A 27,990-nucleotide genomic window follows, 5' to 3' on the forward strand; every position below is an offset into this window, starting at 1 on the left:
TATCCTGGAGTGAGTAGTACAGTAGCTTCAGATTTCCATAGACAGCATGCTTGGTGTTTCATCACCATCTGAACGAATAATCATCTGCTTTGACTGGCAGACCAAGATGGAGCTGGCCCTGAACGCGGTAAGTTGCTGTCTCCTGGGTCCTCAAACGCTGATTTCTCACATAAATGCACACATTCATTCAGGTTACAGACCATGTAACTAGGCCTCGGACCCCTAGACAAAGCAAGTGCAAAACAATATTAGTAGGCTAGTTATTGGGTTCGTAACGAGCTACATAGACAATATTTTCAGTACTACAGTATTATTTAACTTTTTCAATAAAATATACCAATCAAATGTTAAAGAAAATATTGTTTATTTGAAAATCTTTAATGGCTGAGGCATGAACACATGGCAACATAATGAATGCTGAGTATATTAAAATCAATAAATAAAATACTTCATCTACACATGCAATAAGGCAATGAAAAAAAGCTCTTTTTTTTGTTAGTTCTCTCCGTATGTACAGGTGAGGCGCACAATGAATTATAACATACAATTTCACATTGGATCGAACGACAAAGTACCAACAGTAAATTCTGCAACTATTGAGCACTGTGTGTGGTGCAATGACTAGTGTGGCATGAGACCACAGCAATCTCTTATGACAGAGTGCCCTCTTGTGGTAAGTCCACATATGAGCGAGACAGTGGAAAGCAGAGGCCTTAGAAAGCACCACTTTGAACCATTTCAGTTTCAAGTCAATTCTCACAAAGGATTTTACAAGGAGTGGCACTTAAGTTCATGATCAATGAATTGCAGTCAATGTATATCACAATTTGAAAGAAGTTAAAACAATATTGAACTCAAGCGAAACAAACCGATGCAGAAATATCATGGCCATTCTTTACATTTACCTTACAAGTATCTAATAATATGTGATTTAAACCTGTATTTAAATGCTTTTGGCTTTGAATCCAACACATTAACACCTAACATTTCTGGTGTGAGAGTCCCCATACAACCTTGGCATATCACTGCACATTGTTCAGTCTGATGTGTACCTGAGTCCAGAAGACAATGACAAAAACTCCCTCTGTTCAACGGGGTTTCAAATTCAAAGGAAATAGATTTAATTATTCATATATTTACAGATTTCTCAATGTGTCGAAGCCACATCCTTGGGGGAAAAAACAATGCTAATCAACGTAGGTACAAAGAAACTACATAAAAGTTCAAAACTAATATTGAGCCACCTTAAGATGGGGCAATGTTCTGTTTGTAACGTATAAACAAGAACGTTGTACAAAGTGTTCTTTCCCAGAGGAGGCAGCAAAGCAAGTCTGAGGTAGTGCCAATTAAGTACTTCATTTCACTAAATATCATGGTGTATACATGACTTGGGATCACTTTGTCTTCTCTGCCCAATCAACATGTTATTGTCTGGAAAATTAATAGTATGGATACGAAAAAACAAACCCTTACAAGCAGCAGTCCAATTGCACACTGATTAGTAGAGAGCAAAATTCAGATAGGGCACATATACTCCCTTAATTTTTAAGTATGACATTAAAAAAGGACACTCACTTTAAAATATATAAGCTATTCACAGAATTAACAATAAGGCTTAACCGTGAAACCACTACCACTGGTGGCATTAATACAATTATACAAAATAATGACATCAGAAATGTTACACGTTAGTTCACCAGTCAATGTTAGCACTACATTGAATACGCTTACTGTACATTCCAAGATTACGTACACGTCATTCAGACTGTTATATATTATAAGACAATCACTAAACCAGGAACTAAAGCAATTTGGAGTTATGCTTACTTTTTAAAAACCGTTACTTCGTCTACTACAATTACAGTGAAATGTATGACATGGAGCCCTGTAATACTGCAATGCAACTAAAATATTCACATTCATTAGCTTTAGCACAAACCACAAAATCAAATGCTTTAGTCTCCACCTGGCGTATCTAGCTACAAACTGTATGTACGACTATGACCCAACCAAAACTAACATGGGCACCATTAGGGTGAAGAGGGAGTGGGAATCATGAGTCAAGTATGCCCCAATGACAGTTACTGCTGCTGCACAATAAGTCCCAAACTATTCCTTGCGAGACACTGCAGCCTAAGCACACAGTGTAAAGTTAGGCTTATTCTACCCTGCACTCAGAAACAAGGAAATGCTTAGAGCCACACAATAAGACCAGAGCCAAGCACAAACGACCATACAAGGGTCAAAGGCTTGGCCATACAGAGGCCACATCAAGCATTCTCCCTCTCCCTTTAGATTCTCTCACTAGATGCCTGTGCATGGGACCGAGGTGAGTCCTCCTACCCTTACAATTTACAGCGCTTCTAGACCTGTCACAACCAGCACAGTAGAAATGCTATCCATTATGGCACAGTGGGTGAATGATATAGGGTGCGGTGTTGAGGCTGCTACGTGAGGATGTGGGCCGTGGAGGGGATGGAGACAAACTCGCGCAGGATGTTCTTGGCCGTCTCCAGGTTGTTCTGGGCGATCATCAGGGCCTTCTGAATGTCCTGGAATGAGTAACCCTGGCTCATCAGACACTCTATCTCCCCGTTGATGGGTAGCGCCGCACCGGGAACTGGAGCGGGACCGGGCCCCCCTCGGGAGCCAGCTGATGGACTGGCAGCAGGGGGCAGGGCCTCTGGGGTAAGGGGGCGGGGCCGGTGGTCTGAGTTGACCCGGCGGGGGAGGGGCTTAGGGGGGCGCTCGGGGTCCTGACCTGATGCAAACGTAGCTGGGAGAGAGAAGAGGAGAGAACATGTTCATGAGATGGTGTTTGATAAATATAACTCTTAACATGACAAAGTAAGAGAGGAAAAGGACTGAAAACCCTAATGCTGAGTTACATACAGGCATCTATGGTAGGGCTATCCATTGAGAGGCAGCTGAAGACGGCCGAGGTGCCGGTGACATCAGAGAGGGTGCGCCTGGCGGGTGCCGGGGGAGCTTGGGGTCGTGGGTAGTCATACTCATACACATCCTCTTCCTCAATCTCCTCTACCACATGGTGCAGGGGAACCGCAGGGGGAGGGATGAGGTAGTCTGGAGGGAAACAAGAGGATTAAAGGGATAAAAAAAAGAAAGAGTGATTTAAATACCCTGAATACAGGATATACAGTGGGGGAAAAAAGTATTTAGTCAGCCACCAATTGTGCAAGTTCTCCCACTTAAAAAGATGAGAGGCCTGTAATTTTCATCATAGGTACACGTCAACTATGACAGACAAATTGAGAATTTTTTTTCCTGAAAATCACAATGTAGGATTTCTTATGAATTTATTTGCAAATTATGGTGGAAAATAAGTATTTGGTCACCTACAAACAAGCAAGATTTCTGGCTCTCACAGACCTGTAACTTCTTCTTTAAGAGGCTCCTCTGTCCTCTACTCGTTACCTGTATTAATGGCACCTGTTTGAACTTGTTATCAGTATAAAAGACACCTGTCCACAACCTCAAACAGTCACACTCCAAACTCCACTATGGCCAAGACCAAAGAGCTGTCAAAGGACACCAGAAACAAAATTGTAGACCTGCACCAGGCTGGGAAGACTGAATCTGCAATAGGTAAGCAGCTTGGTTTGAAGAAATCAACTGTGGGAGCAATTATTAGGAAATGGAAGACATACAAGACCACTGATAATCTCCCTCGATCTGGGGCTCCACGCAAGATCTCACCCCATGGGGTCAAAATGATCACAAGAACCACACGGGGGGACCTAGTGAATGACCTGCAGAGAGCTGGGACCAAAGTAACAAAGCCTACCATCAGTAACACACTACGCCGCCAGGGACTCAAATTCTGCAGTGCCAGACGTGTCCCTCTGCTTAAGCCAGTACATGTCCAGGCCCGTCTGAAGTTTGCTAGAGTGCATTTGGATGATCCAGAAGAGGATTGGGAGAATGTCATATGGTCAGATGAAACCAAAATATAACTTTTTGGTAAAAACTCAACTCGTCGTGTTTGGAGGACAAAGAATGCTGAGTTGCATCCAAAGAACACCATACCTACTGTGAAGCATGGGGGTGGAAACATCATGCTTTGTGGCTGTTTTTCTGCAAAGGGACCAGGACGACTGATCCGTGTAAAGGAAAGAATGAATGGGGCCATGTATCGTGAGATTTTGAGTGAAAACCTCCTTCCATCAGCAAGGGCATTGAAGATGAAACGTGGCTGGGTCTTTCAGCATGACAATGATCCCAAACACACCGCCCAGGCAACGAAGGAGTGGCTTCGTAAGAAGCATTTCAAGGTCCTGGAGTGGCCTAGCCAGTCTCCAGATCTCAACCCCATAGAAAATCTTTGGAGGGAGTTGAAAGTCCGTGTTGCCCAGCGACAGCCCCAAAACATCACTGCTCTAGAGGAGATCTGCATGGAGGAATGGGCCAAAATACCAGCAACAGTGTGTGAAAACCTTGTGAAGACTTACAGAAAACGTTTGACCTGTGTCATTGCCAACAAAGGGTATATAACAAAGTATTGAGAAACTTTTGTTATTGACCAAATACTTATTTTCCACCATAATTTGCAAATAAATTCATAAAAAATCCTACAATGTGATTTTCTGGATTTTGTTTTCTCATTTTGTCTGTCATAGTTGACGTGTACCTATGATGAAAATTACAGGCCTCTCTCATCTTTTTAAGTGGGAGAACTTGCACAATTGGTGGCTGACTAAATACTTTTTTTCCCCACTGTACATGTTCCACGTGCTGAGATACATGATAACTGGCTTAACTAATAACTGTAATCCAATTGTGGCCACATTCATTGAGATGGTATGTTTCTGGGCAGGTGTACAGTCGTGGTCAAAAGTTTTGAGAATGACACAAATATTAATTTTCACAAAGTCTGCTGCCTCAGTTTTTATGATGGCAATTTGCATATACTCCAGAATGTTATGAAGAGTGATCAGATGAATTGCAATTAATTGCAAAGTCCCTCTTTGCCATGAAAATGAACTTAATCCCAAAATAACATTTCCACTGCATTTCAGCCCTGCCACAAAAGGACCAGCTGACATCATGTCAGTGATTATCTCGTTAACACAGGTGAGAGTGTTGACGAGGACAAGGCTGGAGATCACTCTGTCATGCTGATTGAGTTCGAATAACAGACTGGAAGCTTTAAAAGGAGGGTGGTGCTTGAAATCATTGTTCTTCCTCTTAACCATGGTTACCTGCAAGGAAACACGTGCCGTCATCATTGCTTTGCACAAAAAGGGCTTCACAGGCAAGGATATTGCTGCTAGTAAGATTGCACCTAAATCAACCATTTATCGGATCATCAAGAACTTCAAGGAGAAAGGTTCAATTGTTGTGAAGAAGGCTTCAGGGCGCCCAAGAAAGTCCAGCAAGCACCAGGACCGTCTCCTAAAATTGATTCAGCTGCAGGATCGGGGCACCACCAGTGCAGAGCTTGCTCAGGAATGGCAGCAGGCAGGTGTGAGTGCATCTGCACGCACAGTGAGGCAAAGACTTTTGGAGGATGGCCTGGTGTCAAGAAGGGCAGTGAGGAAGCCACTTCTCTCCAGAAAAAACATCAGGGACAGACTGATATTCTGCAAAAGGTACAGGGATTGGACTGCTGAGGACTGGGGTAAAGTATTTTTCTCTGATGAATCCCCTTTCCGATTGTTTGGGGCATCCGGAAAAAAGCTTGTCCGGAGAAGACAAGGTGAGCGCTACCATCAGTCCTGTGTCATGCCAACAGTAAAGCATCCTGAGACCATTCATGTGTGGGGTTGCTTCTCAGCCAAGGGAGTGGGCTCACTCACAATTTTGCCTAAGAACACAGCCATGACTAAAGAATGGTACCAACACATGCTCCGAGAGCAACTTCTCCCAACCATCCAAGAACAGTTTGGTGACGAACAATGCCTTTTCCAGCATGATGGAGCACCTTGCCATAAGGCAAAAGTGATAACTAAGTGGCTCTGGGAACAAAACATCGACATTTTGGGTCCATGGCCAGGAAACTCCCCAGACCTTAATCCCATTGAGAACTTGTGGTCAATCCTCAAGAGGCGGGTGGACAAACAAAAACCCACAAATTCTGACAAACTCCAAGCATTGATTATGCAAGAATGGGCTGCCATCAGTCAGGATGTGGCCTAGAAGTTAATTGACAGCATGCCAGGGCGGATTGCAGAGGCCTTGAAAAAGAAGGGTCAACACTGCAAATATTGACTCTTTGCATAAACTTAATGTAATTGTCAATAAAAGCCTTTGACACTTATGGAATGCTTGTAATTATACTTCAGTATACCATAGTAACATCTGACAAAAATATCTAAAAACACTGAAGCAGCAAACTTTGTGAAGACCAATACTTGTGTCATTCTCAAAACTTTTGACCACGACTGTAGACATACAAAAGACGCCAGTGTGATTCAAGCCCAAGTTGCATGGTGGTTTTCTGATTGTACAAAGTGATGATTATGTAACTTCATGTGCAATCAGAAAAGTGAGAATAGAGATCCTTCATCCATCTCCATGTACCTGATTCCGGGGGCTGCTGGGGCAGGGACAGGGAGGCCAGAGGTAGGAGCACAGTAGCACTAGCCTGCGCCTGGATGTTACACATGGACTCATACACCTGAGGGTCCTCACAGTCCACATCACACACCACAGTCCTAGGATAGAAGGGGGGAGTGGAGAGAAAGAGGCAGGGATGGAGGAAGATGAATGGCAGAGGGAGGGGCATCAGAAAAACGTTAGTCAGGACCCTGTACTGATTGATCATAGATTTAAACCATTCAGGAAATACATACATCTAGGATGGTTCAATCATTCAATCATAATCCACTGAGTCACCTCAATGACAGTCTTGAGCGCTCACCGTGAGTCGTGGTTAGTGGTTTGGAGCAGTGGTGGTGCGGGCACAACAGCACCCGCCATGGCCCAGGAGGATCCTCCTGCAGGGAGAGAGGTGGGGCTCATGTACTCATTCTCCTCATCACTCCCAGATGACTTCTCACCAGTAGACTCCTGTTGAGGAGGCCTAACAACAGAGAGCAAGAGAGACTGAGCCAGGTAATACATACAACATATTGAATTACCGATCAGTCATTCTATGAGTTACTACAGGGTCTATAGACAATCTAAGTCCCAGAGAGCCTCTGATTCAACCAATCACGTCAGGAATGGAAGACCACCATTACATTAAATCTAGTGATTTAGTGCTGGACTAGAATAAAAATCTGCATTTCCCAGAACTCTTCAGGGCAAGGAGTGACTTCTCTCTATTGAACATCTACATTACATCTATAACACATTTTATCCATATCTATACATATGCCATACCCGACTGCCAGGGAGTAGATAGCGTTGGTCGCTGCTAGCGGCTTTGCTCTGTGGATACAGTCACTGTCACTGGGTCCGTTGGTCTGTGGGGGGGCCTTGGCTACGGGGCGGGGAACCATGTAGTTGGAGGCCCAGTTGGGCTCTGGAGGGGTGCATGGCAGGGGTCTCCTTTGGAGCCGGCCCTCTGGCAGTCCAAGGGGAGAGGGGCGTTCGGGTGGGGGAGGAGGGGGTAACTCTCTCAGGGCAGGAGGGAGGGGCAAAGGTTTGTCTCTGTGGAGGGCTGCAATCTGGGGAGAGCAGATATTAATGACTGTATGCAATACTTGTCTCTCTGGATTAGAGAGTCAGCTAAATTAGTAAAATGTAAAAGTCACATGACATGCATGGGCACACCATTATATACATAACAAAATAAGCTTGAATTAGATTAAGTGATTGACAGATTAGGTCCTCCACTTGCCTTGGTTGTTGCTCCTTGGCCCAGGACCCCTGGGGAGCTGGGGGGCCTCTGATGCAGCAGGTCCAGCCGGGGGGGCACAGGGGGCAGCGGCGTCACAGGGGAGGGCGGGCGCTCCACCTGAAAACACACAGGGGAGGCATCAAAACAAACTTGAGACGTCAGCTTGTTTCTACAACATGTAGATGGAGGAGCTGTTTTTGTTGTTGTTGATTTACTGGGTGGTGTATCTGATTGGCAAATTCTGAAAACTACCAAGTCTTTTATAGATTGTCTTTTCACTTTTACCACATAAGGACACAATGATGTTGTGAGATGGTGTGTGTAGGAGAAATAGAGAGAACATGACAAAGTCTGGCTGGTCATAGATGGTGGCTGGGGGTGAGGTGGGGGACTTGCCTTGGTGCAGGCCAGCCTGTTCATAATGAGGTGGGGGTCCTCCAGGCGCTCGTCATCGTCCTCATCGTTGCTGGGGGAGACTGACAGGGAGCCCCCTCCTTCCGCCCCGTAAGGTCCCTGGAAGCTGGCAAAGGAGGCCCCGCTGCTGCTGTTCTTGGGGTGGAAGGGGTCTACCACGATGGGCTCTGTGCCTTTAATCTCACAGCGGCAGAATGGACAGCCCTGCCCCTCCGATTCCTGAGAGAGAGCAATACCGCAGTTTAAAACTAAATCGGGCCAGGGCCCATATCCACAAAGCATCTCAGAAAAGGTCCTAGGAATCCTGTTAACCTGTTTTAAGAAGAAAAAAACCTCCCAGCTCAGAGTAGGTTTTAGGATGATGTTAAGACACTGCTCAGACATACGGCATCGCCAGCGTGAACTCTATAGAGCATGCTTCAGACAATGACAGTGAAGGTGACTGTACATCAAATGCTGTAATGGTAAAACGTTTGATATCATTTTCGCCTGACACAATCACTTTGCCTACTCTTAATTATTGCCTAATATGTTGGCAACCATAACCTTTATTTTAATAAAAATGATATGGTTAAAAGCGGAATTTTCATAATATTACCGTTATCAACACACACTCGTCGTCATTCCCGTTTAACAACTCTAAATCACTTTGGCACAGTAGGCATCAAGTCACTTGCCGATAATGTTGCATACAACACTGCACACAACGTTTTGAAAGGTCTATCATTTTCATCAAACACTATCAAAGTTAACACAAGCACTATATATATGCCTTCAATTGCACAATTTATAGGCATGCCTAATTTAGAGATTTTTTTTACAACATGTTGCATTCCAAATGGATAACTTTAAATAACTAAGTGGTTAAGTATTTAAGCATATCATGTAAAACATGCCTTGTGAAATTGTCAAAAGTGCAAGAGATACTGTTACATGTAGGTCTAGATTATTTATGAAATATCAAAACATTCTTAACAACTCAAAACAATTGCATGTGACGCAGGAAACACTGACTCACTGCATTTTTCTTTTATCAAGACACCTGTTGGTAACTCTTAACTGGTTAGGACAGCTTATGAGGTGTCCTAAATATCTGTCGACTAGGAGTGACTTCTGACTGAAGAGGCTTCATGCATAGCTTTTATTTTGACCCATAAGAGTAGGAGTAAAATGTCTCTATTCTCAGCACTTACGACCAATGTTCTACTCTGAGACGCTTTGTGGATACGGGCCCAGATAAAATGTACAAAATGAATGTGAACCAATAGACACTCTTGCGGGATGACCTAATTCTGGGACCTACCTGCCAGGCAGTGAGACAGGAGGTGCACATGAGGTGGCTGCAGGGCTCTATCTTCACATCCTTGTCGTTCTCTGCACAGATCTTACACAACTGGAATGTGGAGCCCATCTCACAGTAGAGCTCATACTGCTCCTGTAGCACAGAGAAGAGAAAGGAGATAGGATGAGTATCACATAAGTAAAAGATACATCAGAAATGTCATATCTCAGTGTATGCATACTTCAATAGGACAAATATTTTCTGGCCCAATTCTGATTTTAGGAAACATCCATCTAAACCAGGGGTGTCAAACGTACGGCCCGCGAGATGATTTTGAAAAAAAAAATATATATATAATAATAATATATATATATATTTTTTTTGGCTTCTACTTTTAACATTATGTGCTTTGGCACCCTCATTGCCCCAATATGTCTCTGTCAAAAAAGAGAAAAGTGGACGCAGAGTGCAGAGTGTTCCAAGAAAAATGGTCATCCTATTTATTCACGGAATTGAATGGGAAAGCTGTATGTTTGGTGTGTTCAGAGCATGTTGCAGTGCTGAAAGAATATAACCTTTGTCGCCACTATGTGAGTCTTCATGCCGACAAATATGACAACTTTCAAGGACAGCGGAGATGAGAGAAGGTGAATGAACTGTTGGCGGGTCTGAAGAAACAGCAGTCTGTGTTTACTCACAGCCGAGACATCAGTGACGCTGCAGTGAAAGCTAGCTACCTCATTGCTAATGAAATTGCAGTGGCTTCAAAACCATTTAGTGAGGGTGAATTTGTAAAAACATGCATGATGAAGGCAGCGGAGATTGTGTGCCCTGAAAGCGGCAGGCTTTTGCAAATATCAGCCTGACAAGAAACACAGTTGCAGACAGGATTTCCGATCTTTCAGTGGATTTGGACAGCCAGTTGAAGCAAAAAGTAAAGTCATTTATTGCGTTTTTCGGTTGCAATTGATGAAAGCACTGACATTACAGATGTTGCACAACTGGCCATTTTCATCCGCGGAGTTGATGACACATTGACCGTCACCGAGGAGTTCGTGGAGTTGGTGCCGATGACAGATACAACGACAGCAGCTGATATTTTTACCGCACTCGTCGGGCGCGCTGGACAGGGTCGGAGTGGACTGGTCCCGCGCTGTCAGCCTGGCTACAGATGGTGCGCCCTCAATGATCGGGAAAAAAGCAGGCGTTGTGACAAAGTTCAGAGAGAAAGTGCAATCTGCAAATGGAGGACGTGATTTTTGACTTTTCACTGTATTTTGCACCAGGAGGCTTTGTGTTGCAAGTCATTAAAGATGGATAACGTCATGAAGGTGGTCATCCAAACTGTTAATTTCATCCGATCCAGAAGCCTGAATCACCGTCAGTTTGACAGCCTTCTCAGAGAGAAAGACCACATCTATGGCCTGCCATACCACACTGAGAGTAAGATGGTTAAGCCGAGGTGCTGTGCTGAGGCGTTTCTTTGATTTACGAGAAGAAATTGAACAGTTCATGGAAGAAAAGGGGCAAACCAGTGTTAGAATTTCATTCCGCAGAATGGATGCAGGACCTTGCATTTATGGTGGATGTTACAGAGCACCTGAATAACTTGAACAAACAGCTGCAAGGGCGCAACAAAGTTGTCACGCAGTATTATGACAGCATACGTTCTTTCAAGTTGAAGCTGTCATTGTGGGAGACGCAACTTGCCGGTGGTGATGCAGCTCACTTCCCCTGTCTGAAAGATGTGTGCGCGACCCAACATGTGGCAGACATGAAGCGGTTCAAAGATAAAATAACGGGACTGTTACGGGAGTTTGAGCAACGCTTTCAGATTTATGTTTATATGTTTTTATGTTGATGTGCCATTGTTTTTAATTGATTTTATTTTATTTGTATATTTAACCTATTCTTGACTCTGTGGTTCTTGCACTTGTTTGGGGAACAGGATTTCATTATTTTTATCTACATTTCTGCCTGAGAAATGACACCCTGATATAGTTCTGTGATCTGTGAAACAGTTCTGTTAATCACTGAGGCATTGTGTGTTCTTTTTCTTTAGAACTTTCAAATAAACTTGACGTGTTTTATGATTAATAGTGATGTTGTGCTTGTACTATTTTGGACACACTGTCCTCAGGCTCCAGCTTTATGTTGTATGTTGATCGTATTAAAACAAAGAAAACAATCTGAAGTTGTTGTTTTTAAGTTATATATACCATGATTTTTCCAGTCCGGCCCACTTGGGAATAGATTTTCCTCCATGTGGCCCCTGAGCTAAAATGAGTTTGACACCCCTGATCTAAACAGACAGTATTCTGACTTGAGATAGATTCACATAAATCTGAATAAGTATACAAATGTATGTTTAGGGCATTGTAAGCAATGGAAAATTACAGTAGGCAAAAGTTTGAGTCACAAGTGAATCTGAAGTCTGAATTACGACCTGTAGTGAATGTTATGAACTTCGTGGATGTGAGTGTGTGTGTCTGACCTGTGTGACTTTGATGTGGTCCTGTGGGGAGGGCTCACACAGACCTGTGAGGTCTGGGTTCTGGGCCCGGCCATCTGGGAACAAGTAGCTGGAGAGAGAGCAACAAATCAAAACATTTCAATGGCCAGTTGAAGTATGATTTCCTGTTATTTCAACTAATTAAAATGTGCAATTCTGTGATGATTTTTGTTTGTAGTCTTAAACTGATTTCAACCTCTTTCAGAGGAAACTTTACACAACATATTTTGCAAACGCCTTGACTGAACCAGAAAAGGTAGTATTTGGTCATTCTTTCATCTTGGCTATGTCATACTCACAATCCCTCCCTGTATCCATCAATGAGGGCCTGAAAGAGGGGCTTGTTGTGGGGGATGGTCTGCAGGATGTTCCCATCTGCAGTGACGTAGCCAATGGCCCACTGGCCCAGCCGAGTGCAACTCAGTCTGAAGATATAACTGGGACAGAGGCAGACCACAAACATGTTGTGTGAGAGAAGTTGAGCGTGTACATGTTGATGTACTTGGACGGTCTCTGTGTGCTCTGTGATGTTTTTTTTGTATGCAAGTGTGTGCATGTCAAAATATTTACTTCAGTGTCAGGTGTATGTGTGTCTCACCTGCCAGGCTTGTGGATGAACCTCTGCAGTCGGGCCTTGACCTCGTCGTAGGTGAGGAAGGCCATGTACCCCGGATGTGTGACAGCCAGACTGTTCCAGTTCCTCAGGAGAGATGACCACGGCTGCACAATCCAACACACACACACCACGGTCAGAACCCGTACAGCAACAACAGCTTGTCTTTGTATTGACAACCAATCTTAATCCTAGCTAACAAAGAAGCACTTGTGTTCTTCACCTGATATTCACGACAACAGTGGTCTGGAGAGCTACAGGGCGTGCATGATTTTATTCCAGCCCAGTCCTAATCTCCTCAATGGTCTTGATGATCAATTGATTATTAGTTGAAGCTGATGTGTTAGTGGTGGGCTGGAACAAAAGCATGCACACCCAGTAGGTCTCCTGGGGCCTCATTTATAACCGTTGCGTAAATTTTACACTAAACATTGAGATTTATATATTTGGCACATGCCATAAATACGCATGTTTCCCGTTATAAATCAGACCTTTCGTAAAACTGTGTACCCGTGAACAAGCATTATAACAACTCCGCCTGAAAAACATCCTTCATTCACCTTTTATGGTGACAATAACGTCCTTATTTTCTGTATACCTTGGCAGTATTGGAATTAGGCCAAGACAGTATCTAAAGGAAATAGCAATGGCGAACTTGATTAAATGTCTTTGGAGGTGTTGGCAGAATGTTTTCTTTTGCAGTTACATTTGCTGTAGCCTATCTGACCGTTTCTGAAAGACAAAAACAATTGCAAATTGTTGTGGACCTGTAAACAGAATTCCATTACGTTTAGCATTTACTTTTTCCAGAACCTAAATATGCTGCACTGCCCACGAATTCTGAAACATTGTCTACTTGAAAAAAAATGAAAACTACAATAGGCCTACTTACAGTGGTAGCCTACACACTTCAATGTAAAATATCAACTGTCTGTTCACCTGATAAATTCTACTGTATGTAATAAACAGCACTCCTTTTCGGATGAATAGAGCAAAAGCTTGAAATTATATCTAATAGGCCCAATTAAATGAGAGATTCACATGGTAATTTGTTGTATGGTTCCTTCGGGAATATGAACTCATTATGGCCAGAAAAAGGTGAGAAATGTATTCTGCAATGGTTATGATATACAGTATCAGTCAAAAGTTGACACACCTACTCATTCAAGGGTTTTTCTTTATTTTTACTATTTTCTACATTTTAGAATGATAGTGAAGACATCAAAACTATGAAATAACACATATGGAATCATGTAGTAACCAAAAAAGAAATGTTTTCACTATTATTGTTGTTAAACAAATCAAAATATATTCTAGATTTTAGATTCTTCAAAGTAGCCACCCTTTGCCTTGATGACAGCTTTGCACACTCTTTGTATTCTCTCAACCAGCTTCACCTGGTTTACAAAAGGAAAACCAGCCACGTCGCCGACACCGACGTCTCGCTTCCAGACAAGCTAAACACCTTCTTCACCCGCTTTGAGGATAACACAGTGCCACTGACGAGGCCCACTACCAAGGACTGTGGCCTCTCCTTCTCCATGGCCGACGTGATTAAGACATTTAAGCATGTTAACCCCCGCAAGGCTGCCAGCCCAGAAGGCATCCCTAGCCGCGTCCTCAGAGCATGCGCAGACCAGCTGGCTGGTAGGTTTATGGACATATTCAATCTCTCCCTTTCCCAGTCTGCTGTTCCCACATGCTTCAAGATGGCCACCATTGTTACTGTACTCAAGAAAGCAAAGGTAACTGAACTAAATGACTATCGCCCTGTGGCACTCACCTCTGTCATCATGAAGTGCATTGAGAGACTAGTCAAGGATCATATATCACTTCTACCTTACCTGTCACCCTAGACCCACTTCAATTTGCTTACCGCCCCAATAGATCCACAGACGATGCAATCGCCATCACACTGCCCTATCCCATCTGGACAAGAGGAATACCTATGTAAGAATGCTGTTCATTGACTATAGCTCAGCATTCAACACCATAGTACCCTCCAAGCTCATCATTAAGCTTGAGGCCCTGGGTCTGAACCCAGACCTGTGCAACTGGGTGATGGACTTCCTGACGGGCTACTCCCAGGTGGTGAATGTAGGAAACAACATCTCCACTTCGCTGATCCTCAACACTGGGGCCCCACAAGGGTGCGTGCTCAGCCCCCTCCTGTACTCCCTGTTCATCCATGACTGCGTGGCCAAGCACGCCTCCAACTCAATCATCAAGTTTGCAGACGACACAACAGTAGTAGGCTTGATTACCAACAATGACGAGACAGCCTACAGGGAGGAGGTGAGGGCTATGGGAGTGTGGTGTCAGGAAAATAACCTCTCACTCAACATCAACAAAACAAAGGAGATGATCGTGGACTTCAGGAAACAGCAGAGGGTGCACCCCCCTATTCAAATCGACGGGACCGCAGTGGAGAAGGTAAAAGCTTCAAGTTCCTTGGCGTACACATCACCGACAAACTGAAATGGTCCTCACACGCAGACAGTGTGGTGAAGAAGGCGCAACAGAGCCTCTTCAACATCAAGAGGCTGAAGAAATTTGGCTTAAACCTCAAACTTTTACAGATGCACAATTGAGAGCATCCTGTCGGGCTGTATCACCGCCTGGTACGGCAACTGCACCGCCCACAACCGCAGGGCTCTCCAGAGGGTGGTGCGGTTTGCCGAACGCATTACCGGGGGCAAACTACCCGCCCTCCAAGAGACATACAGCACCCGATGTCACAGGAAGGCCAAAAAGATAATCAAGGACATCAACCACCCGAGCCACTGCCTGTTCAGTCCGCTATCATCCAGAAGGCGAGGTCAGTACAGGTGCATCAAAGCTGGGACTGAGAGAATTAAGAATAGCTTCTATCTCAAGGCCATCAGACTGTTAAATAGCCATCACTAGCACATTAGAGGCTATTGAAATCACTGGCCACATTAAGAAATGGAACACTAGTCACTTTAACAATGTTTACATATCTTGCACTACTCATCTCATATGTATATACTGCATTCTATTCTATAATATTCTACTGTATCTTAGTCAATGCCGCTCTGTCATTGCTTGTCCATATACAGTGGGGAGAACAAGTATTTGACACACTGCCGATTTTGCAGGTTTTCCTACTTACAAAGCATGTAGAGGTCTGTAATTTTTATCATAGGTACACTTCAACTGTGAGAGACGGAATCTAAAACAAAAATCCAGAAAATCACATTGTATGATTTTTAAGTAATTAATTTGCATTTTATTGCATGACATAAGTATTTGATACATCAGAAAAGCAGAACTTAATATTTGGTACAGAAACCTTTGTTTGCAATTACAGAGATCATACGTTTCCTGTAGGTCTTGACCAGGTTTGCACACACTGCAGCAGGGATTTTGGCCCACTCCTCCATACAGACCTTCTCCAGATCCTTCAGGTTTCGGGGCTGTCGCTGGGCAATACGGACTTTCAGCTCCCTCCAAAGATGTTCTATTGGGTTCAGGTCTGGAGACTGGCTAGGCCACTCCAGGACCTTGAGATGCTTCTTACGGAGCCACTCCTTAGTTGCCCTGGCTGTGTGTTTCGGGTCGTTGTCATGCTGGAAGACCCAGCCACGACCCATCTTCAATGCTCTTACTGAAGGAAGGAGGTTGTTGGCCAAGATCTCGCAATACATGGCCCCATCCATCCTCCCCTCAATACGGTGCAGTCGTCCTGTCCCCTTTGCAGAAAAGCATCCCCAAAGAATGATGTTTCCACATCCATGCTTCACGGTTGGGATGGTGTTCTTGGGGTTGTACTCATCCTTCTTCTTCCTCCAAACACGGCGAGTGGAGTTTAGACCAAAAAGCTCTATTTTTGTCTCATCAGACCACATGACCTTCTCCCATTCCTCCTCTGGATCATCCAGATGGTCATTGGCAAACTTCAGACGGGCCTGGACATGAGCTGGCTTGAGCAGGGGGACCTTGCGTGCGCTGCAGGATTTTAATCCATGACGGCATAGTGTGTTACTAATGGTTTTCTTTGAGACTGTGGTCCCAGCTCTCTTCAGGTCATTGACCAGGTCCTGCCGTGTAGTTCTGGGCTGATCCCTCACCTTCCTCATGATCATTGATGCCCCACGAGGTGAGATCTTGCATGGATCTATATAAATCACTGACAGTGTCACCAGCAAAGCACCCCCACACCATCACATCTCCTCATCCATGCTTCACAGTGGGAACCACACATGCGGAGATCATCTGTTCACCTACTCTGCGTCTCACAAAGACACAGCGGTTGGAACCAAAAATCTCACATTTGGACTCCAGATCAAAAGGACAGATTTCCACCGGTCTAATGTCCATTGTTCGTGTTTCTTGGCCCAAGCAAGTCTCTTCTTCTTATTGGGGTCCTTTAGTAGTAGTTTCTTTTTTTTTTAGGGGGTAGATCAGCTTTAATATTGCTGATAGATTGTAACTTCCATCAATGTAATTGTCTACATCACTTCCAATCCCCCATATGTATTTTTTTTCTCGCATATATACGCACACAAACACACATACATACACATATACATATATATATATATATATATATATATACACACAGTGAGGGAAAAAAGTATTTGATCCCCTGCTGATTTTGTACGTTTGCCCACTGACAAAGAAATGATCAGTCTATAATTTTAATGGTAGGTTTATTTGAACAGTGAGAGACAGAATAACAACAAAATAATCTAGAAAAATGCATGTCAAAAATGTTATAAATTGATTTGCATTTTAATGAGGGAAATAAGTATTTGACCCCTCTGCAAAACATGACTTAGTACTTGGTGGCAAAACCCTTGTTGGCAATCACAGAGGTCAGACGTTTCTTGTAGTTGGCCACCAGGTTTGCACACATCTCAGGAGGGATTTTGTTCCACTCCTCTTTGCAGATCTTCTCCAAGTCATTAACGTTTCGAGCCTGAAGTTTGGCAACTCGAACCTTCAGCTCCCTCCACAGATTTTCTATGGGATTAAGGTCTGGAGACTGGCTAGGCCACTCCAGGACCTTAATGTGCTTCTTATTGAGCCACTACTTTGTTGCCTTGGCCGTGTGTTTTGGGTCATTGTCGCTGCAGGATTTCAGTCCTTCACGGCGTAGTGTGTTACCAATTGTTTTCGTGGTGACTATGGTCCCAGCTGCCTAGAGATCATTGACAATATCCTCCCGTGTAGTTCTGGGCTGATTCCTCACCGTTCTCATGATCATTGCAACTCCACGAGGTGAGATCTTGCATGGAGCCCCAGGCCGAGGGAGATTGACAGTTATTTTGTGTTTCTTCCATTTGCGAATAATCGCACCAACTGTTGTCACCTTCTCACCAAGATGCTTGGCAATGGTCTTGTAGCCCATTCCAGCCTTGTGTAGGTCTACAATCTTGTCCCTGACATTCTTGGAGAGCTCTTTGGTCTTGGCCATGGTGGAGAGTTTGGAATCTGATTGATTGATTGCTTCTGTGGACAGGTGTCTTTTATACAGGTAACAAACTGAGATTAGGAGCACTCCCTTTAAGAGTGTGCTCCTAATCTCAGCTCGTTACCTGTATAAAAGACACCTGGGAGCCAGAAATCTTTCTGATTGAGAGGGGGTCAAATACTTAATTCCCTCATTAAAATGCAAATCAATGTATAAAATTTTTTTGTTGTTATTCTGTCTCTCACTGTTCAAATAAACCTACCATTAAAATTATAGACTGATCATTTCTTTGTCAGTGGGCAAACGTACAAAATCAGCAGGGGATCAAATACTTTTTTCCCCTCACTGTATTTAGCTACCTTTTTTTGTTGTTATGAATAAGAGTGTCATCATATATTCCTGCCCTATGCTACTTTTGCCGTCTTGCATTGCAATACTTCAACCACTAGAAACTGTGCGTACACATGGTCTAAAGTTTGCGTGAGGATAAGCACATTGTCACCTGAAGTAAAGTTTTTATAAATGCCAACTTTTGCGTGAACCTGGCGCATGCATTTTTTGGGGCATATTTTGTGCGTACGCAACGTTTATAAACGAGGCCCCTGTGCCACTGGCAGGTAACCACTGCTGCACTATAAACTAAACATATACAGGCAACTCTGCTCCAGTTCAATTGTCAAGGCTAATTTGAGGAAGTCATTTTGGTTTCAGTCTGCCCAGACTCAGACTGTGCCAACACTTGTGGCCTCTGTGCACACAAAGTCGAAGGAACTACTGTAAAGGCCCCGCCCAGTTGGGAGACCTCCAATAGAGGACGTACTGACTGTACTTTAACCTCCCCACCCTAAATAATGATAGAGCAGCCATCTTTTCCTCTGTACTCACAACATGTCCTTATGGCCTCTGATGGAATAAAAAAGTACCCATGGTTGAAATTAACCGCCCACACAGGCCTTTTCTTAGCCACCTCCACCAGTTTGATAGCTTCTACAGTGAACTTTCTACACAGCAGTTGAGCTCTGTGTACATTTGGCTCCTCAGAGAGAAAACAACTTTGTGACTGCTTAAAAAGGTACTAAAGTTGCTGCCGTGCTAAACAGAAAACTCCACAACCAATAGCAGAGACGCAAGTTCTTTAGGGTGGTTACTTATGAATACGATGACTGTTACAGTAAGTGGTCCTGAATTGACTTAATGTAAGTCACTTTGTATAAATTTAGCAGATGCTCTTATCCAAAGTAGTATGATAGTGAGTGGGTCAGGAATGGGAATTGGGAGCAGTGAAACCACATTCCCTACATAATTGGTGATGGAAGGGGTGTACAACTATTTTGGTAGTGGATGAGTTGAGTTTCCGCCATTCAATCTAAAGTGCTTCAGGCACCTGGAAAATAGTTATTAAAACCCATCCATCATCATTATTTGAGTTTGAGAAACGTAAATACAAATCCATGCAAATCATTACCTGGAAGAGCCTGGTGAAGATGTCAAACTCAAAGACGGAGATGCAGTCGTTGCAGGTGAGGTCGATGGTAGACTTGAGAGCCATGGCCTCCAGGCCTGAGCTGATGGGGTGGAATTCATGAAGAGCCTGGCGGAACGTCCTCCATGGAACAATGGTCCTACAGAGGGGAGAGGGTTTAGTGATACAAAAGTAGTAATAACCCCAGGCATGTTTTTAGTTGAGCGTTTTTGTTTCATTTGAACCCCTTTTGTAAATACTGCTTCCCAACTAAGAAAATGTAATATGATAAAAGGAGCCAAACTCACTTGTCACCAAAAGACCTCCTCCAGAACTCGGCGGCGTCAGCTTTGGTGATGCGGAAGTTGTCTCCTTGGAACAGGCCATTGGGAAAGATGGCTTTTAGCTCAGCCAGCATGTGGCTGAATATCAACGACAGCTTGGTCAAGTTCCGCCTATGAAGAAAAGGTATGACATCTTAGCGAATCAGGTCCTCAGACAAACCTCATATCCCTGAAGTTGACCAATGGTAATGTATTTTCTTGACTTTGGCACTTTGGGTCAAACATTTAGGCTAGGTATAAGCCTAATCTTTTAGGATTGGATGCTTTTGTGTTGGGGTTAGTATACAGTGCATTCGGAAAGTATTCAGACCTCTTGACTTTTTCCACATTTTGTTACGTTACAGCCTTATTCTAAAATGGATTAAATAGTTTCCCCCCCCTCATCTACAATACAACATAATGACAAAGCAAAAACAGGTTTTTAGAAATGTTAGTTAATTTATAAAAAAAAAATAAAAAAAAGAAATATCATAAGTATTCAGACCCTTTACTCAGTACTTTGGTGAAGCACGTTTGGCAGCCAGTTCAATCTTGGTTTCATCAGACCAGAGAATCTTGTTTCTCATAGTCTGAGAGTCCTTTAGGTGCCTTTTGCCAAACTCCAAGCGGGCTGTCATGTGCCTTTTACTGAGGAGTGGCTTCCATCTGGCCACTCTACCATAAAAGCCTGATTGGTGGAGTGCTGCAGAGATGGTTGTCCTTCTGGAAGGTTCTCCCATCTCCACAGAGGAACTCTGGAGCTCTGTCAGAGTGACCATCGAGTTCTTGGTCACCTCCCCGATTGCTCACTTTGGCCGGGCAGCCAGATCTTGGAAGTCTTGGTGGTTCCAAACCTCCTCCATTTAAGAATGATGGAGGCCACTGTGTTCTTGGGGGACCTTCAATGCTGCAGACATTTTTTGGTACCCTTCCCCAGATCTGTGCCTCGACACAGTCCTGTCTCGGAGCTCTACGGACAATTCCTTCGACCTCATGGCTTGGTTTTTGCTCTGACATGCACTGTCAACTGTGGGACCTTATATAGACAGGTTTGTGCCTTTCCAAATCATGTCCAATCAATTTAATTTACCACAGGTGGACTCCAAGTTGTAGAAACATCTCAAGGATAATCAATGGAGACAGGATGCACCTGAGCTCAATTTCGAGTCTCATAGCAAAGTGTCTGAATACTTACGTAAATAAGGTATTTCATTTTTTTATTTAGCAAAAATGTCTAAAAACCTGTTTTCGCTTTGTCATTATGGGGTATTGTGTGTAGATTCCTGAGAATTATTTATATTTTTAATCCATTTTAGAATAAGGCTGTAACGTAACAAAATGTGGAAAAGGTCAAGGGGTCTGAATACTTTTTGAAAGCCCTGTACAATCAATCATTCAGCTTTAAGAAAGTGTGATGAGCTTCTTAGAAGTGTCATCTGCTGAAAACCCATTGCTAAGGCACACAACACTAAACCACTAATCAATGTGTATGTTAACCTTTTGTCTGACCAAATTATTGCATGTTGTATTTGAGTACTAGCAGGTCAGTTTCTTATAATAGCTCATGCATTTGAGCTACTTGTGAGTCAGAAGAATCACTGATAGCATCATTGCTTCCACAGAACTAGAATGAGATAGTTTGTTTAGCAATCATATAAATAAAGTAAACAGGATGGGTTTCAGCTTAGTAATGTATTTCTGAGTAAAAGAGGAAATAAACCCTAAAAAGATCTGTTCATCATTTAGCTTAACGGTTCTTGCATCACTTGTCACCACTTTCCTTTGCTTTACGCAACATGACCTGCAACTAAATAATGAAAATGCCCAATTCCTATTTTCTAGTCTTTTTTTGGGGTGTAAATAGCTTAAAATATTTTCAAATAACACGTGCTTAATTAATAGAACATTGGTTTGAGGTGTGAGTAGTTTCTTGGAAATCTGATCTTCTCAGCATGCAGCACTCTGCCTGTCACAAACCACCATAGAGATTCAAAACACTGATAACACAGCATCTCCCATCAGAGTCATGGGGGGGGTGTTCCTGTTTTGAAGATTCACTCAAGAGGAGGTTAACTCTTCTGAGATAAGCATAAATGCTCTTACACTCCCCCGTAAGTGGTAGAAATGTTTAACGAACCACATTAACTAAAAAAACAAGACATCACTTGAGAAACCCCCAGAAATTGGACATACCAGTCATCTTGATAACAAGAAAGGAAACCTTTGATCGGAACACCTAGGCCTACTTTTCAAGTTGGGTTCTAGCCTTAGAGCTAATTTTGACCTCACCTGGTTATGCATTCAACAACTATACTGAACAAAAATAAACGCAACATGCAACAATTTCAAAGATTTCATAAACAGTGCATTCGGAAAGTATTCACACCCCTTCACTTTTTCCACATTTTGTTACATTACAGCCTTATTCTAAGATGGATCCAATTGTTTTTTTCTCCCTCAATCTACACACAATACCCCATAATGACAAAGCAAAAACAGGTTTTTAGAAATGTTAGCAAATTTATAAAATAAAATAAAACTCAAATATGACATTTATGACAAGTATTCAGACCCTTTACTCAGTACTTTGTTGAAGCACCTTTGGCAGCGATTACAGCCTCGAGTCTTCTTAGGTATGACGCTACAAGCTTGGCACACCTGTATTTGGGGAGTTTCTCCCATTCCTCTCTGCAGATCCTCTCGAGATCTGTCAGGTTGGATGGGGAGCGTCGCTGCACAGCTATTTTCAGGTCTCTCCAGAGATTGTTTGATCGGGTTCAAGTCCGGGCTCTGGCTGGACCACTCAAGGACATTCAGAAACTTGTCCCGAAGCCACTCCTGCGTTGTCTTGGCTGTGTGCTTAGGGTTGTTGTCCCGTTAGAAGGTGAACCTTCACCCCAGTCTGAGGTCCTGAGCACTCTGGAGCAGGTTTTCATCAAGGATCTCTCTGTACTTTGCTCTGTTTATCTTTCCCTCGATCCTGACTAGTCTCCCAGTCACTGTCGCTGAAAAACATCCCCACAGCATGATGCTGCCACCACCATGCTCCACCGTAGGCATGGTGCCAGGTTTCCTCCAGATGTGACGCTTGGCATTCAGGCCAAAGAGTTCAATCTTGGTTTCATCAGACCCGAGAACCTTGTTTCTCATGGTCTGAGAGTCCTTTTGGTGCCTTTTAGCAAACTCCAAGCGGGCTGAGGAGTGGCTTCCGTCTGGCCACTCTACCATAAAGGCCTGATTGGTAGAGTGTTGCATAGATGGTTTTCCTTCTGGAAGGTTCTCCCATCTCCACAGAGGAACTCTGGAGCTCTGTCAGAGTGATCATCGGGTTCTTGGTCACCTCCCTGACGAAGGCCGTTCTCCCTCGATTGCTCAGTTTGGCCGGGCGTCCAACTCTAGGAAGAGTCTTGGTGGTTCCAAACTTCTTCCATTTAAGAATGATGGACGCCACTGTGTTCTTGGGGAACTTCAATGCTGCAGAAATGTTTTGCTACCCTTCCCAGATCTGTGCCTTGACACAATCCTGTCTCAGAGCTCTATGGACAATTCCTTCGGCCTCATGGCTTGGTTTTTCCTGTGACATGCACTGTCACCTGTGGGACCGTATATAGACAGGTGTGTGCCTTTTGCAAATCGATTGCAAGTCAATTGAATCTACCACAGGTGGACTCCAATCAAGTTGTAGAAACATCTCAAGGATGATCAATGGACACAGGATGCACCTGAGCTCAATATCGAGTCTCATAGCAAAGGGTCTGAATACTTATATAAATAAGGTATCTGTTTTTTATCAATTGACAAATATTTCTAAACCTGTTTTCGCTTTGTCATTATGGGGTAGTGTGTAGATTGATGAGAAAAATAAATATTTAATCAATTTTAGAATAAGGCTGTAAAGTAACAAAATGTGGAAAAAGTCAAGGGGTCTGAATACTTTCCGAATGCACTGTAAGAAAATCAGTCAATTGAAATCAATTAATTAGGGCCTAATCTATGGATTTCACATGACAGATATGCATCTGTTGGTCACAGATACCTTAAAAAAAGGTTATGGAAGAACTGGGACATTTTCAGCTTCCAGGAATTGTGTACAGATCCTTGCGACATGGGGCCGTGCATTATAATGCTGAAACATGAAGTGATGGCGGCGGATGAATGGCACGACAATGGGCATCAGGATCTCGTCACGGTAGCTCTGTGCATTCAAATTGCCATCGATAAAATGCCACTGTGTTCGTTGTGCGTAGTTTATGCCTGCCTGCCCGCCCATACCCCCACCGTCATATGGGCACTCTGTTCACATGAGCAAACCGCTCGCCCACCCGACACCATACACGTGGTCTGCGGTTGTGAGGCCAGTTGGACGTACTGCCAAATTCTCTAAAACGACGTTGGAGGAGGCTTATGGTAGATAAATGAACATTACATTCTCTGGCAACAGCTCTGGTGGACATTCCTGCAGTCAGCATGCCAACTGAACACTCCCTTAAAACTTGAGACATCTGTAGCATTGTGTTCTGTGACAAAACTGCACATTTTAGAGTGGCCTTTTATTGTCCCCAGAACAAGTTGAACCGGTGTAATGATCATGCTGTTTAATCAGCTTCTTGATATGCCACACCTGTCAGCTGGATGGATTATCTTGGCAAAGGAGAAATGCTCACTAACAGCGATATAATCATTTGTACACAAAATTTGAGAGAACATTTTTTTGTGCGTATGTAACATTTCTGGGAACTTTTATTTCAGCTCATGAAACATGGGACCAACACTTTAAATGTTGCATTTATATTTTTGTTCAGTTTATAAACCATTGCCTTGAAGAAACAACATGTTGGCTATAGCAGAAACAGACTGGCTACCAGCAGGCTCAATATCCCCCTCCATTTTACCTGGGCTGAGAGTTCTCCTCGTACATGCGCTCCTTGGCCTCCTTGAACAAGCTCATGGTCTGCTTGATCTTATTGGTCAGGTTCTCCATCACCACCCGGAAGTACTCGTTCTCCCCAAGCGTCTCCATCTTGCCCTCGTAGCGGGACAGTATGGTGCGGAGGTGCTGGTAGGTGTCTGGCAGTAGGTCCAGGATGTATGGGGGGCTGTTCTTCAGGGCCACCTTAGGGTTCTGGCACAGACGCACCACCTGTGTGGGAAAGTGAGAGTGAGACGAGGTCAGAGGAACCTGGAGAAAACGGTCACGCATACCAGAATGACTGATCATATAACAATGGGTTCTCAGATGTTTCTCAACATGTATTTGTGAGAAATTGCCTATATTAAACTCTTTCCCCACCCCTTTATTTTTTTAAGCTTACATTCTCTGCTCTGCATCTGTCTATGTATGGGCTATGTCAACACTTGATCTTTGTCAAGACAAAAAAAACTGTCTTGGTCATAATAATTGCTCAAGGTAAGTGGTTAGGAGAGAAAGTCTGGCCCTAGAAATTACAAGAACTGAAATTGTCACTAGTAATATCATGCTTACACTGGGATGGAATTAAAACCACAACACAGGATACAGATGCACTTCTTTTGTTCTGCCTTTATGATTTATGATATGTTCTATCACTGTTGTGTGGGCCGACTGCATGAATGGGGAAGACAGACGGATATATTTTAATGTAGAGAGACAGAATTACCAGTCAGGACTCATCATGATACACACCAGTGTGAGAGTAAATTTGGGGTATGAGTGACCTTGATAATTACAGGCAAGTGGAGAATTCAATATTTACATTGTGGCTCCTGCTTGTGGTTAAACCAATTATTTACAGTCTGGATGATGTTTGTAATTCAACTGGTTCATACAACCAGGCCTGGCCAGTCCCTTGATATTGTCTCAATTGTCCTATTTGACAGTACACCAAGTAGTCCTTATCATCTTTGTTTTTAAGAAAATATAATTCACAAAATGTATGTGTTGATATTTTTACCACACCAGCAGTAGGAAAGGGAACATACCATTTTGTAGGCCTATCATTTGAGGTTGTGTGTCAAATGTATAAAACATGACAAAATAATACTATTTACGCCTATTTGGTATTGTTGTTCTGGTTGAATAGGCCATTTGACACAGGGATCAGCTACACTTGTGTTCATTCAAACGGAGTCAGTAAGCAAAAAAGGAATAATGAAATAACCACGTGATAGTTCAATCACACGTTTGAAAATAGACTTGTGAAATTGAATATGCAAGTGTCTTCCTGCCAAAGACAACTTGTACACTGTTTAATTGAAAATACTGTACATTGCTCAAATTCTGGCCATTTCGGGGAAACAATGTATTGGAGGCCATTTTATAAAGAAAAATAACGAATGCATGAATACATTTGCTTCATTTTGCAGAATAAATAGTATTGACATGGCATGATCAGTCTTGTGGTAATTGTTCACCTCACATGGGAAAAAGACTGTCACACCATCTCTCCTTATTCTATGTAACCTATTGTTTTATTATTGCTACACTATGGACATTATAGTAAACCTTGCATTTCATATGTTGAGTATTCTTGCCATTTAAATGCACTTACCATAAGAGCTGAGGAAATTAGATGGCTTGTTACCTACCTTATCCATAAGTTTCCAGCATTTCTCCACCATTTTCTTGTCTACCACTGCAGGTTGGTGAGGCTGGAGAGGCTGGTGATGGGGCTGAAATGCGTCCTTCATCAAGCCGATGAGACCAGCGCCCCTCCTCGGATTTCCTGCCATGCTTCTGTCGCCGGCCGGGGGAGAGCCCCGGGGCTTGGAGGCGGTCAATGAATGACAATTCTGGGCACGTATTTACAGACAACTGCCGTGATTACTGTCTCTATAGTTCTCTGATAAAGAGAGTAATAACCACACAAACCTTGCTAGAAGAAGAAAATGATGGTCAGCTTGCTAGTTAGCTAATTTAAAGAGTCCTCATCCGCCCTCTCATTTCGTCAGAAAAGACAGGCGTTTACATAACGCAACCTCCTGCCTGGTTGTTCAATTTCTGACCGGTCTGTTATCTTTGGGGACAGGCAAATACAAAGGCGTACACTGCCTTATTTCTTCAGACATTCAGCTGAATAGGAAAGTAGCTACTATTGGTCTGTTTTCTTCCTATGTTTCAGCTTTTTTTTCCGCCTTTAGAGTAAATTGGGTAACTTCCGGTTTGGAATGATCTTCAAATGTCAAAATAAAAGTCATTTTGGAACCCATGAAATAATGCTCTTATGATATTTACGTTTTTAATTAATACAAAACACAAACATTACAATGCTATCGAAAGTAGAAAGAAAAATGACAAAAACATAAGCACATTCATCATGCTTTATTTAAGCAATAAGGTCTGAGGGGGTGTGGTATATGGCCAATATACCATGGCTAAGGGCTGTTCTTATGCACGACAATGCGGAGTGACCGGATACAGCCCTTAGCTGTGGTATATTGGCCATATACCACAAACCCCAGAGGTGCCTTATTGCGATTATAAACTGGTTACCAACGTAATTAGAGCAGTACAAATTAATGTTTTGTCACACCCGTGGTACACGGTCTGATATACCACGGCTGTCAGCCAATCAGCATTCAGGGCTCGAACCACCCAGTTTATAATGAGAAATAAATGTTTATATATACTGAGTGAGTTCAGTTATTCAACAAAGATGTGTTGTCAGTCATAATTGTTGGTTTGGATGTACTGTAGTTATATGCCTTATAAAAAAGGAAGAAGATGTGTGTTCCACATCTTTAACACATTACAAAATCACTAACACAGGAGGACTACAACAGCACTATGTCTGTGTTGGCAGCTGTTGGGTCACCTAACCTACTTTGTAGGATTCCAAGTACTGCAGTGCAATATTCAATATATTATTCTATTCTGCCTCAAAAAAGGCAAGAGTGACTCCCATAGGCTCATAGACATCTGTGTTAACATGTATGTAGGAACTCTAGAGGACTGTGTTCAGGATAAAGCATTCAAGAGCAAAACAGGTTGGCAACAGGCTCTGACAGTCAAACCAGCAGTGTGCGCTGGCTCTAGTCCACATCTACCCTCAGGGAGAGGATGTCCTGGTCTCAGCCCGGCTAAAGAAAGAGCTCTCCCCTTTTGCTGACCAATGAGGTTCATAGTGTACAGACGAGGAGGTACAGCTGCCCTCCAAACTTAATGTTC

General features: G+C 43.2%; 1 protein-coding gene across 1 annotated transcript; it reads right to left on the reverse strand.

The window, feature by feature from the left end:
- Window positions 1-367: 367 nt before the first annotated feature.
- LOC121579371 (E3 ubiquitin-protein ligase CBL-like) lies at window positions 368-26,978 on the reverse strand. Its single transcript, XM_041893913.2, has 15 exons — window positions 26,412-26,978; window positions 24,740-24,987; window positions 19,833-19,979; window positions 19,528-19,684; window positions 12,611-12,732; window positions 12,312-12,449; window positions 11,995-12,082; window positions 9,522-9,653; window positions 8,201-8,437; window positions 7,805-7,921; window positions 7,345-7,631; window positions 6,881-7,042; window positions 6,541-6,674; window positions 2,893-3,084; window positions 368-2,776 (listed from the first exon to the last, which is right to left on the reverse strand). The coding sequence occupies exons 1-15, from the start codon at window positions 26,553-26,555 to the stop codon at window positions 2,448-2,450; spliced, it is 2,634 nt and encodes an 877-aa protein (XP_041749847.2). The 5' UTR covers window positions 26,556-26,978; the 3' UTR covers window positions 368-2,447.
- Window positions 26,979-27,990: the final 1,012 nt, after the last annotated feature.

The sequence above is a fragment of the Coregonus clupeaformis genome, chromosome 13, assembly GCF_020615455.1.
Source record: "Coregonus clupeaformis isolate EN_2021a chromosome 13, ASM2061545v1, whole genome shotgun sequence".
Classification (NCBI taxonomy): Eukaryota; Metazoa; Chordata; class Actinopteri; order Salmoniformes; family Salmonidae; genus Coregonus; species Coregonus clupeaformis.

What these genes read in the sequence shown, in the direction of transcription:
- LOC121579371 (XM_041893913.2), bottom strand. Translation starts at nt 26,555, where the DNA reads ATGGCAGGAAATCCGAGGAGGGGCGCTGGTCTCATCGGCTTGATGAAG. An exon ending in AGGAGGTCTTTTGGTGACAA is followed by an intron (nt 19,685 to 19,832) that starts GTGAGTTTGGCT and finishes TCCCCTCTGTAG; the next exon opens with GACCATTGTTCCATGGAGGA. An exon ending in TTCATCCACAAGCCTGGCAG is followed by an intron (nt 12,450 to 12,610) that starts GTGAGACACACA and finishes CCTCTGTCCCAG; the next exon opens with TTATATCTTCAGACTGAGTT.